The 12,738-nt window shown below is 49.5% G+C and overlaps 1 protein-coding gene across 1 annotated transcript in view; it reads right to left on the bottom strand.

Moving 5' to 3' along the window:
- The window catches only part of RALGDS (ral guanine nucleotide dissociation stimulator), a 93,195-nt gene extending 86,905 nt beyond the window's left edge, over positions 1-6,290 (bottom strand). The window contains exon 1 of the mRNA XM_035102191.2: positions 5,595-6,290. Within this exon, the coding sequence (XP_034958082.1) occupies positions 5,595-5,615 (21 nt within the window). The 5' untranslated portion in view covers positions 5,616-6,290. The remainder of the gene's footprint in view (positions 1-5,594) is intronic.
- Positions 6,291-12,738: the final 6,448 nt, after the last annotated feature.

Raw genomic sequence — 12,738 nt, 5'->3', positions numbered from 1 at the left:
TGTAGGCCAAAACATCTGGAGGGCCACAGTTTGGGGGTGCCTGGGCTAGACTCTGGTACTTCTATAAAGTGAAGGTTTTGTAACAAATACTTCCTTAGACCATCCACCAGAGCAAGGAAAGCAGACTCGCATGCCCACTGCCAGATGTTTTCATAAGAGGCAGGATGTAAAAGAGATATAATTCTTGATAAGCCTGCCAAGGTTATTTTAAATACACTCCTCTTAGGCAGAGGAGATACCCATAAAGGAAGGTAAAAGGGAGGGCAAATAAATTTCCATTTCCAATTCATTTCCACAGTATGGCTTTAAATCAAAGCAAGTATGGCACCCCCTTTCTCCTGAAATAGAATCGATAGCTAAATGGAACCTCCAGGTATAGCTGCAGTCTCTCTCTAACATACCAAATACTGGGCACCTGTGGCATAGTTTCGTACATAAAAAGGATCAGGCCAGTGGCCCATCTAGTCCAACATCACGTTCTCACAGTGGCCAACCAGACGCCCCAACAGGAAGGCCACAAGCAGAACCGGGATGCAACAGCAACTCTTCCCCTCCTGCGGTTTCCAGAAACTGGCAATTCAAAGTATTACTGCCTTCAAAAGAGGAGGTAGAACATAGCAATTTGGGTTAGGCGCCATTGCTAGCCTTATCCTCTGCAAATTTGTCTAATCCTATTTTAAAGCTATCCAAGTTGGTGGCCGTCTTCTTGTTGTCTTCCGTTCTGGACTTAATGGTATTATGGAAGGGGGTGCTATTTAGATGGTACTGTGTATTCTGTGCTTCAAAATATGAAAAAAAACCAGCCCTTCGCCAAATGCAATCTTCTCTTGCCAAGTGGAATTCTGGAGCCTGGACCCCAAAATCCTTCCCTGATGGCACCACTGGTGAGGACAGACGTCCGAGGAGGAATATTGTTTTCATGCTCTGATTGGGGGCTTTCCAGCAGCCAGCTGGGAAAATGTGTTAGTTCCTTTGGCTACTTAAGTCACGTAAGGCTTAAAACGAGAATACAAAATCCCAAAGAGGCTTGTCCTCCAGCTATGACACTGTCCTGGAATTGAACAGAAGGGGCACCTGAGCTTGTGTAGAATGAGCAATGAGTAACACACATATGCAAGAGGGAGAGAATTCCCAGTACCAGTGCTTTGCCAAACAGTGGAGGCTGGTCCATTAGGACGAAATGGACACTGCCCTATGAACTTCAGCCTGGCCTCAGCCAAACATCCTCTGTCTCAGCCTTGTGCAGAATGTCTGAGGCCCAAGGTAGGAGTCTTGTTAGAATAAAGTTATAAACTCAAGCAAAAAATTGGCCAGTCCCTGGTGGGGCCCCCAGCCAGCTTAGTCCTCTGAGGTCCAGGGCAAGTGTACCCAGCTGACCGCCCTCCTGGCCTGGGCTTGCTTTCTTACAACCAGTCCAGCAAGTGGCACAGACTGCCAGCTGCCTCCTCCTCCTCCTTAGTTGCTCTTACTGAACTCATTAGTGAGGAGGATAGGAACAAAACCATTATTAGTTGACTCTGCCTCCACTTACCATTGGCCTGTCTCCACTCATTATTGGCCCCATCTACTTCTTGGGCGGGGGACGTGGGTGGTGCTGTGGGTTAAACCACAGAGCCTAGGGCTTGCCGATCAGAAGGTCGGTGCTTCGAATCCCCGCGATGGGGTGAGCTCCCATTGCTTGGTGCCTGCTCCTGCCAACCTAGGCCTAGCAGTTTGAAAGCACGTCAAAGTGCAAGTAGATAAATAGATACTGCTACAGCGGAAAGGTAAACTGAGTTTCCGTGCGCTGCTCTGGTTCGCCAGAAGCGGCTTTGTCATGCTGGCCACATGACCTGGAAGCTGTACGCCGGCTCCCTCGGCCAATAACGCGAGATGAGCGCCGCAACCCCAGAGTCAGTCACGACTGGACCTAATGGTCAGGGCATGGGCGTACCCAGCATGGGGTAGGGGGGCAGCTGCCCTCCCCTAGAAGCAGGGCAGCTGGCGAGGACAGGCAGGGACGCTGCCTGCTGTGCTCCGCCTCAGCCTGCTTGGCTGAAGCGAAATGGCAGCGGCAGCGAAGCTGCCTCCGTTGAAAAAAACCTGGACCTGGACCTGGGCTAACTTCAGCCCACACTCCTTCAAGTCACAGCGAGCACAGCACAGAAAGTGCTGTCCTACAATGCTCCGTGGCACCTCATTTGCAAATGAAGTGCCGTGGGGCATTGTGGGGCAGCACTTTCTGTGCTGTGCTCGCTGTGACTTGAAAGAGTGTGGGCTGAAGTTAGCCCAGGTCCAGGTCCAGGTTTCCTTCAAGGGAGGCAGCTTTGCTGCTGCTGCCTCTTTTTAGTCACCACTGCCATTAAAGGAGCGGCCGAGGCAGGAGTGCAAGCGTGGGTGGCTCCGTGTGCTGCCTTGCAAATGGCCCCCTTTTCTCTGGGGGGGGGGTGCACGTTGACCATGCCTCCTGGGGGGATCCTGGCCACGTCATTGCCAGCTAGCCAATCGGGTGGCTGGGGGGCATGGCTGGTGTGCCTCCCCTAGCTTTGATCCTGGGTACGCCCATGGTCAGGGTCCCTTTACCTTTACTTCTTGGGCTCGCTGCCTTCTGCCCCACCAGGCCAAACATGCACACACCATTACTGCTCCGGAAACACTGGCTGCTCAGACCAGCTGTAGGAGACAAGTTAATATTCTTTCACACTAAGGTTGTCAGACCTCCAGGTCTGACGCGAAGTCTCCCGGTTTGCCTGGCCGTCTCCAGGTGGCAGCTGATTGGCATGAATCTCCAGGTATGCGAGATGGCTTTTAATAATAATAATAATAATAATAACAATAAAAATGATGATGATGATGATGGCTGTGCATACAACTTGCAAGCTTCAACCCAGCAGGAGCTGACTGCAAATTATAGAAGGGACACTGGGGGTGGGGTGGCTCTCCCCTGCTCCCCTCTCCCAATTAACCTCCATCTCCAAGGCCCGCCTTTGTGACATCACTGGGAGGCCTCCCCCCCCATGACATCATCGGAGGTTCCAAATCTCAGGCTCTGAGATACTCCTGAACTGCCCAAATTAATGAATATTATTTTCCTATGTCACTGAGGATCGTGGTGGGACACAAATTTCCCACTGCACAAAAGTATTTTCCCCAGCATCCTCCAAACACTGCAAGGATTCATGAGAAGGGATGACAGAGATCTCAAACCATGTTAGACAGGTTTCCTAAAAGTAACCTTCTTCTTTCCAGGCAACTCCTGGTTCCCTCTCATGGTGGGAATTAAATGATATTCTTGAGGTTGAATTCCCTCACCCCCTAGCAAAGCATGGATGGCGTAATACAGCTAAGAGCACGTCCTCTCGGCAGAGGTGAAGGTGATAATTTGGCAAACCCACAAAAGCATCAACAACCCCATTACGCAAAATGTTTTTTTGTGGGCTAACTGGAAGGGGTGGGGGGTGGGGAGCTAGAGGAGCCAGGGCTTCAGAGCTGGCTGGAAGCCCAGTCCCAAATTTAGATGAGTACATCTGGTGTGGAAAGGCCTACAGCACATGCTCAGAGGCATTCTATTATTATATCATCAGCATTATTAATCCACAAGTCCTGGAGCTGGTGCCTAGGAACAGAAGAATATGCCTTCTACTGAGACAGACCATAGGTCCATCTAGCTCAGTACTACGGTATATACACTGACTGGCTCTACAGGGATTCAGGTAGGGATCTCTCACAGTCCTACCTGGAGATGCCAAGGATTTAATCTACATGCAAGGAAGCTACTCAACCACTGGTGTGGCCTGTTGAAAAGCAGGTTGCAACAAACATCATATGTTTAAAAACAAATGAAACCCCCCAAGAATCCTGGGAACTGTAGCTTTTACCCCCTCACAGTGGTACAATTCCCAGCAGCCTTAAAGAACTACAGTTCCCAGGATTATTGAGGGGAAGTAATGGGTTATAAATGGGCTTTAAATCCTAAGAACACTTGGGGGAAGGGATGCCACCTTCTTTGTCAACCAGGCGCCCTCTACAGCTACCAGTTTTGCACTACAGCTACCAGTTCTAAACTTCTGGAGGGTTGGCAAAGGCTGTGTTAGCGGGAAGCACTCAACACATGCTCAGAGATAGCCTCCCCTTCTAATTCGTGTGATCTTCACCACTTCCAAAGTGGAAGCCCTTGTGTGTGTATGTATGTATGTATGTATATTAGTTTCCAGAATGTCCTGAAATTGCATTTGCTCATGTACATCTTTTTTAGTTTCATCTGGTCTCCACTCCCCCCTGCTCCCAACCCACAGTCAACTCAAGAATTGCCTTCCCAGATCAGAGCTGGGGGGGGGGGGAACCCTCTGAGACCAGCCAGGCAGAAGCACCACAGAGCTCAAGACCAAGTACTTGGAGGAATAGCCTTTCATGATCACCTAACCCAACGGTTTGTACTGAAAGGCAAACTGCTCCTGAAAATGGAGGTTCTATTTTGCTGTCACAGCTCATATAGCCACCAATCAGCCTGTCTTTCTCCTCTCTAATCGTACTGTAAGAATACAAGGGCTTTTGTGCTGGATCAGGCCAAAGGTCCATCTTAGCTCCTCCCTTTCCAAGAAGCTCAAACATAAGGCAGGGAGGTGACTGATAAAAGTCTTCCTCATTGAAGGATTCAGTCGGCTTCTGTATATCCTGGCCAACTGTAGACTGAAGCACTGTGGGGCAGAGACCAAAGCATTTTCATTTATGTTATGTTGTCAGATGCCACAAATAGCATAAGCTGGGGAAGGGCCGTACCTCAGTGGCAGAGGGTCCCAGGTTCAATCCCCAGTGGCATCTACAGGTAGGGCTGGAGGAGAGTCCCTGTCTGAAACCCTGGAGAGCAGCTGCCAGTCGGTGTATGCAGTACTTAGCAAGAGGAGCCAATGGACTGACTTCAGTAGAAGTCAGCTCCCCAGCCCTTCTTTAAATTCAGAATCATGAGGACTAGAATCTTACTTCCTTTTTTAGGGGGGGGGATGCCAAAGCTTAGTGGTAGAGCACTTGGTCTGCATGCAGAAGGCTCTGGATTCAATCCCCGTTGTCTCTAGGTAAGGCTGGGCAATAACTGCTGCCTGAAATCACAGAGAGCTGGTGTCAGGCAGCACAGATTGTGCTGATTTAGTATAAGACACCTCGCTATATCCCTATTTAACTCAGCCTTTAATTCTGAGCCATTCTTAATAGTTCCCTAATTCATTTTTTGGGGGGGTAAAGTCACAGCAGAGAGGAAGAGCTCAGACCCCAGCCCCTCCAGGTACTGTAGGACTGGGAGAGACCCCCTGGAGATCTGCTGCCAGTCAGTGTAGACAGTACTAAGCTATATAAGGCAGTTTCCTTTCAACAACAACAAGAAGCAGTTCTGCCTAAAAAAGCCACCTGTCCGTTTTCCACCTGCTGGCAAACCCCAGATCACTCTCGGGGGCGAAGAAGACCCGCCTATTATTTCGCCCATTTGTGGAGGGTGGCTGCTCTTTCGCTTGCGCTGCAAAGCATTTCCAGGGGGTTGGACTAGATGCCCCCTTGGGGCCCCCTTCCACCTCAACGATCACGATTGTTATTTTCTAGCCTTTGCAAAAGCGCGCGTCCTTTACCTGGCTATCCAACATCATCATCTCCCGCTCATCGTTCCCAAAGGCTGTTTGAGGGGGAAAAGGCGAAGAGGAGGAATCCACACAGGGTCGCTTGCCCTGATCGCCGGGTCACTCACTGGCCGCTTGCCATTCGGTTATAAATCCAGCTCAGGAAAGGGCTCTCCCTCTTTTACGCCTTGTCAAGAGTCCTTGCTGCCTGGCTTAGCCCAGTTAAGAAAGGCGGCCGCGGCAGCAGGTCTCCAGCGAGCTTGGCGATGCCCCAACCCCTGCCAACACCACCCGGGAGTAGCTCAGCGTCTTCTTGGCAAGCCCATAATAATCCCGTCTTCCTGATCTCCTTCTCCGGGCGGAACTAGGGCGATTCCCAGCCGGCGGCTCCATAAAACTCTCTTATACCCAGCAGTCGCTTTTTGCTTCCAGCAAAGGAGGATTTTCTCTCTCTCTCTCTCGTTGCTAGTCAATTTCGCTTCCCTCCGCCTCCCCCGGCCTCTTCAATTTTCCTATTGTTGTCTCCCCGCGCTGCTTGGGGAGAGGAGCGCCTCGCTGCTTCTCTCCTGGTCGCTCTCCTGCAAAAAGAGCTCCATGGGTGAAGAAAAAGCAGGAAGAGGGAGGGAAAAAAATGGATCTGCTTTTGGGCAGTCTGGAGACAGAGACGGAGAGAGACAGCGCTCTGAACGTTACGCGCAGCTTGCAACAATTTGCAAAGGGCGGGGGTAGTGCGCGTGCGAAGGGGAGGGGGGGAACTGAAATGACTCAAACAGCCGCCAGCAGGCTTTTAAAAGATCTTCGCTTTACTCTGCTCCCCTGTCTCCCACATATTTTTTTTCCAAGCTAGCAAACGCCACCTCGCGTTTCCAAAACACAGTACCGTTGGGTGGGAGGCCCCTGAGCGCGTGCAGAGTGCTTTCCCCTCCTCGAATGCGAATCTATATAACCTATATAAAGGTTGCCTAATAAGGAGGCATCTCTAGTTGACTTGGTGGTTGGCTGCGCCCAGGCTGGCTGCAGTGCTCCAGAGGCGCAGACAGGCCTACAGGGAGAAAATTAAAGGGGTTGTTTTGTAGGGATCTAAAGGATTCTGAGCATGGACAGAACAAACAACAATGGAACAAAGGAGGGTTGTTGTTTTTTTTATAATCTGAGGGCTAAATTTATTCTCAACATGTGCAGAGTGCATGATTGGATTTTTTAAAAGATGCACCAATGAGGGCAAATAAAGAAATTTTCTTTTGTTTTTGTTGTTTTTCAAAATATAGAAGGGCACAAGGCTTCTATATTTTTTAAAAAACGTTTTAACAGCCTAAAGGAAAAAGATCAAGTTCATCAGTTTTGTTTAAGTAATTAAACTACATAATTGTAATCGGGTTGTGAATAAATTAATTGTTACTGTTTCAAATTTTATTTTGTTATTATCTTCCAGAGAAGGGCCATAGCTCAGTGGCAGAGCATCTGCCTTGCATGCAGAAGTATCTCCATATAGGTCTGGGAGATGTTCCCTGCCCCAAATCCAGGGAACCTGCTGCCAGTCAGTGTATACAATACTGAAGACTCAGTAGATGGCAGCTTCTTATTTAATTCGACCTTTAATTCAGAACTGTAAGGACTCACTTGAATCTTACTTTATCTTTAGAGGAAGGGGTGTAGCTCTGTGGTACAGCATCTGCTTTGCATGCAGAAGGTCTCAGGTTCAATCCCTAGTGGTGTCTCCAGGTATTATTATTTATTAAATTTGTATAGAGCTGGAAGAGCCCCTGTCTGAAAGCCGGGAGAGCCGCTGCCAGCCAGTGTAGACAACACTGAACAAGATGGACCAAAGCCTGACTCAGTATAAGGCAGCTTCCTATGTTCATGCAAACCAGTATTCTGAATAATACTTTTTAAGGGGTAGGGTAAGGGGCACTGGGGGCGAGTTTATGGAACCAAGAGAGTGGTAGCACGAAAAGGTTTAGGAACCATTGCGTTAACAACTACACCACAGGTGGAACACTTTTTTTGTCCTGGTCAGGGGTCAGCAACCTTTTTCAGCCATGGGCCGGTCCACTGTCCCTCAGACCTTGTGGGGGGCTGGACTATATTTTGAAAAAAATATGAACGAATTCCTTGTTGTTGTTGTTTAGTCGTTTAGTCGTGTCCGACTCTTCGTAACCCCATGGACCAGAGCATGCCAGGCACTCCTGTCTTGCACTGCCTCCCACAGTTTGGTCAAACTCATGTTCGTAGCTTCGAGAACACTGTCCAACCATCTCATCCTCTGTCATCCCCTTCTCCTTGTGCCCTCAATCTTTCCCAGCATCAGGGTCTTTTCCAGGGAGTTTTCTCTTCTCATGAGGTGGCCAAACTATTGGAGCCTCAGCTTCACGATCTGTTCTTCCAGTGAGCACTCAGGGCTGATTTCCTTCAGAATGGATAGGTTTGATCTTCTTGCAGTCCATGGGACTCTCAAGAGTCTCCTCCAGCACCATAATTCAAAAGCATCAATTCTTCGGCGATCAGCCTTCTTTATGGTCCAGCTCTCACTTCCATACATCACTACTGGGGAAACCACAGCTTTAACTATACTGACCTTTGTCGGCAAGGTGATGTCTCTGCTTTTTAAGATGCTGTCTAAGTTTGTCATTGCTTTTCTCCCGAGAAGTAGGCGTCTTTTAATTTCGTGACTGCTGTCACCATCTGCAGTAATCAAGGAGCCCGAAATTCAAACGAATTCCTATACCCCACAAATAACCCAGAGATTCATTTTAAATAAAAGGACACATTCTACTCATGTAAAAACACCAGGCAGGTCCCACAAATAACCCAGAGATGCATTTTAAATAAAATGACACATGTAAAAACACACTGATTCCCAGACCGTTGGTGGGCCGGATTTAGAAAGCAATTGGGCCACATCTGGCCCCCGGGCCTTAGGTTGCCTACCCCTTGCCCAGGTCCTCTGCATGGGATATTTCCACTGTAGACTCAGTCCCCGGCCTGCAACATGTGCTGTTAACAGGAACAGAAGACCCAGCAGGGCCCTTCCAATTAACGGCCCCCCAGCGCCCTGCATGGCTATGGCATATAAAGCAATGCCCGCCCCCAACCGCTTGATCTCCATTCACACTGAAGCCTGAACATTTTCAGGTGCCCCCGGGGGTGCTGAGGAGGTGGACAGAGGCTCCCGGAACCAGCCTTGCCTGATCAATTTCATGCCAGCAGTGGTGGTGGCGATGGTGGAGAGGGTTGCTCTGGTAACGCGAAGCCTGCCTATATTATTATTATTATTATTTTCATAAAAGAGCATTCAGGGTTTCAAGAGCCGAGGAGGCTGGCGACAAGCATGATTCAGCCGGTCCCAGCAATCGGGGGGGGGGAGGTGCAGCTCAACCCCCCCCTTCTTATCATGCTTTCATTGAGGTGGGTGTCTATTCCCACCCACCTTATTTATTTTATTGCACGCATATCCCATCTTTTTCTCCAAGATGGTGTACATGGTTCTCCGCCTCCCCACCCCCCATTGAAACCCCACGCCAACCTTGTGAGGTAGGTTACACTGAGAAGCTGGCCCAAGGTCACTCAGTGGGCATTTGAACCTCTAACAGGGGTGCCAATTTGAATAAAATATTGGAGGGGCCCAGGTAAGCCCTGACACCACACACACACACACACAATTTGAATGGGAATTTCCAATAACTTTGAGGAGCCTGGATCACTCAAATATTTTGGGGGGGGGGGTGTTGAAGACTCCTCTGCTCCTAGGAGTTGGCTCCTATGAACCCTTATATACTACTTGCAAGTAGACAAGCGATTCTGGATCCATAAATGCATGCAGTGTTGTTGCTCTTTAGCCTGGATGAGCTTGTGGAAGCATTTATTAACATATTCCCCCCCATGTGAGGTTGGTCCCACCAGCAAAGAATCAACTCAAACATCAGTGGAGTTCTTCAAGGGAAAGTGCGCCATCTGCTGCCAAAGATGCTGCAAGGCTATTCATGTCTTTTGTTTTGCAATCTACACTGCCTGGTTCGATATTTTAACCCTGTGACATAGGTACCAACTCCCTGGGGCCCTCGGTGCCCGAGTACCCACAAAATTCCCCATGAAGGGGTCAGGCACCCACAAATTTCAGTGCCAGGACCATGCATGCTGCATGGCAAGCACAGCCCCGGGCACCCATGCTCACGGGGGCCAAGCTGGCACTCCTGCCCTGTGATTGGGAATCATTTTCAGCCCGAGGGCAGCATATGCAGGGAATTTGAACTCAGATCTTCCCCCAGCCAAAGTCCCAACATATTGGTCACTGCCCCACACGGCATTCTTTGGGCTTAAGGGCAGTGATTTATGTGAGCAACAATACTCTTTATTTTGACTTGATTGATTGCATTTATATCCCACCTCTTTTTTCTTCAAAGAGCTGAAGGAGGTCCACATAGGTCTCCCCCTCCTCATTTAATCCCCAGAACAGGCAGTGCTGGGTTCAAAGTTACCTGGTGACCCACATGGCTGAGGTACGATTTGAACCCTGGTCTCCGAAGTCCTAAACACTCTGTCTCCAACCACTACACCATGCTGGCATGTAATCCAGGCATTCTGGGAAAGATAAAAGGTGGCCAGCCCCAGTCACCCAGCTGAGCATTGATAACGGGGTGGGGGGGGGGGGCTCCAGTGGTTATTTTACTTGGAGCAGAGTGTGGGTCTTAGATTCTGGTTCTTACTAACATAAAGTAGCCAGAGCACACTCTGGCGATGCCTCCATTTTGCCATCTTTTTTTGCACTCCGTGCTTTTGCCTAATTGAATTTCTCTTTCTCACCATCTCCCTCTTCCCCCACATCCTCCTGCCTCCCTCCCATGCTTTTTGGGAGCCGTTTCCCTGGAAACAAGACCAGCTTAATTCTGTCATCTTTGACATTCCACTCCTCATTCTTCTTCAGTGAGATCATCACCTGCCTCGGTTCCCCCTCCTTCTGCAATCCTGCCTCTCAGACATTTGCCATCAGAGGGTCATTTGCCAACAGGAGCTAGTATAATATTCTTTTCCAACCCCACTCCCCTGATCCCAAAAGATTGCAATGCGATCCTGTTTATATCCATCAACCTGAGAGAAATTGAACTCAGCAGTATTTAGTAGACAAGCATAGGACTGCACTGTTGAGCAGATAGCCAGACAGGTAGTGGGTTGGTGATGATGATGATTACATTTTTTTTTCCTGCCTTTCTCCATGACAGGTTTACAGATCATATTTTATCTGTAAACAGCTAAAAACGGGGGGGGGGGGAGAAGGCCCATTAGAAACCATTAAACATTAAGATAATTAAAACATAGCTATAGCTATATGAGCTCTATTAGAATCATACAGATAATTACAATAAATATAGCACACCACCAGCCCTTTAATTAAAAGCAGTCGTTTCCCAAAATCCTGTTGAAGCAAGTCTTCATCTGCCAGCAGAAGGATAGCAAACAGGGAGTCAGTCTTGCTTATTCAGGGAGGGAGTTCCAAAGTCTGGGAGTAGCCACTGAGAAGGCCCTGTTCCAGGTCCCCACTAAGCCTGCCTGTGAGGGTGGTGGGACCAAGAGAGGGGCCTCCCCAAAAGATCTCAATGTCAGGCAGGTTCATATGCGGCAATGTGGTCCTTTAAATAGCCTGGAGCTAAGCCATGTAGCACTTTATAGGTCACTAGTGCCATTCAGCCCGTTTAATAAACGGGCGCTAGAACATTCGGCCTTTTTCGGTGGTAGCGGCGCGTGGGGGGCTTTTATCCCTTGTCTAATTGATAGTTCCTCCCCCCTCCCTTTGATCCTTAATTTATCCCTAATTTTCTCCCCCCCCTCACAAACCCCAAGCCAAAGTCCCCCCCTTTTTACCTTTACAGCCCGGGCTCGGCTGGGGGGTGCGGGGGGTATTTCTTCCTTTACCCCCTCCGAAGCTTGTGTTTGGAGTGCGGATCCCTCCCCACCCTGTTTTCGCGCGTTTTTGCGCCTGCCGTTTGGTTCCTAATTTCCCCCCATCAATAGCGCTGCTGCTGCCAGGGCCCAGTGGCCGAATTCTGGCTCCTGGACGGCCCGGGCGGCTGCTCCGGGGTGTACGCCCAGTTTTTTTGGGGGGTGGGGGTGGCTCCCGCTACTTTTGTTGGCCTCCGTGGCTGTTTTCCAGTCGCCTGCTGCGTCCGGGAGGGAGCTTTGCCGTCTGGGGGGCTTGCGCCCGCCCCGGCACTTTCTGAAGGTCCCGCGGTTGGCGCAGAGTATTCGGTGGCCTCCCCGCACCTTTCCTGGCCGTTCCGGCCCAGCGGGGGTCTCCTGGTTGCTTGCGCTGTTTGGGCCTCAATTTCGGGCCTGTTAGTGAGGAGAAGCCGGGGCCTCAATTTTTTGGTCATCCCGGCTTCCTCCTCAGGCCCTTGGGCACGTTGAGAGAGGGCCTGCCCTGCTTAGGGGGCTTGCTGCCTGCTCCTGCCTTCCACCTGGTGGCCTCTGTTTTAACTGCTTATTGAGCCAGTGCAGGGCAGAGGGGTGGGGGGCGGGGTGGGGAGAGAGAGAGAGTGTGTGTGTGTGTGTGTGTTTGTGCATGCAGTCTCTGCGTCCAATCCCTGTGTCCCTGGGGCACATGCTCAGTAGCGCGGAAAACGGGACACACGGAATCTGGATGCAGAGACACAGGGACTTTATTATATAGGATTACCAGCACTTTGAATTGTGCCCAGAAGCAGATGGGTAGCCAGTGAAGCTGTTCTAGCAAAGGAGTTGTCTGCTTGTGGTCTTGGTTGTGGGCTTCCCATTCTGGGCACCTGGTTGGCCACTGGGAGAATAGGATGCTGTACTAGATGGGTCACTGGCCTCATCCAGCAGGGCTCTGGACAAATCCAATGAATAAATAAACTTTTAAGCATTACTCCTTAGCTAGTGATGCTCACTAATTTCAAACTTTACACTTTAAGTAGGACTAATGTTGGATACAACCCATAATTGCTATTGTGATCAAAAAAATTAGCCTTCGTATTAGCAAAACTGTTCATAGTAAAGAGGGGATTCTTCCCACCACTTTCAGTACTTGTCTGCCAATTAAACAATATTTAATTTAATGAATCGGTTCTCTCCTTTTTCCACTGAATCATCTGCTGTTTAATCCCTCGTGTTTAAGTTTAATCTATATATTGCTAGACACTTACCT

This window comes from Zootoca vivipara, chromosome Z (assembly GCF_963506605.1).
Source record: "Zootoca vivipara chromosome Z, rZooViv1.1, whole genome shotgun sequence".
In the NCBI taxonomy this organism is placed as follows: domain Eukaryota; kingdom Metazoa; phylum Chordata; class Lepidosauria; order Squamata; family Lacertidae; genus Zootoca; species Zootoca vivipara.
This window is presented reverse-complemented; position numbering and strand designations above follow the sequence as displayed.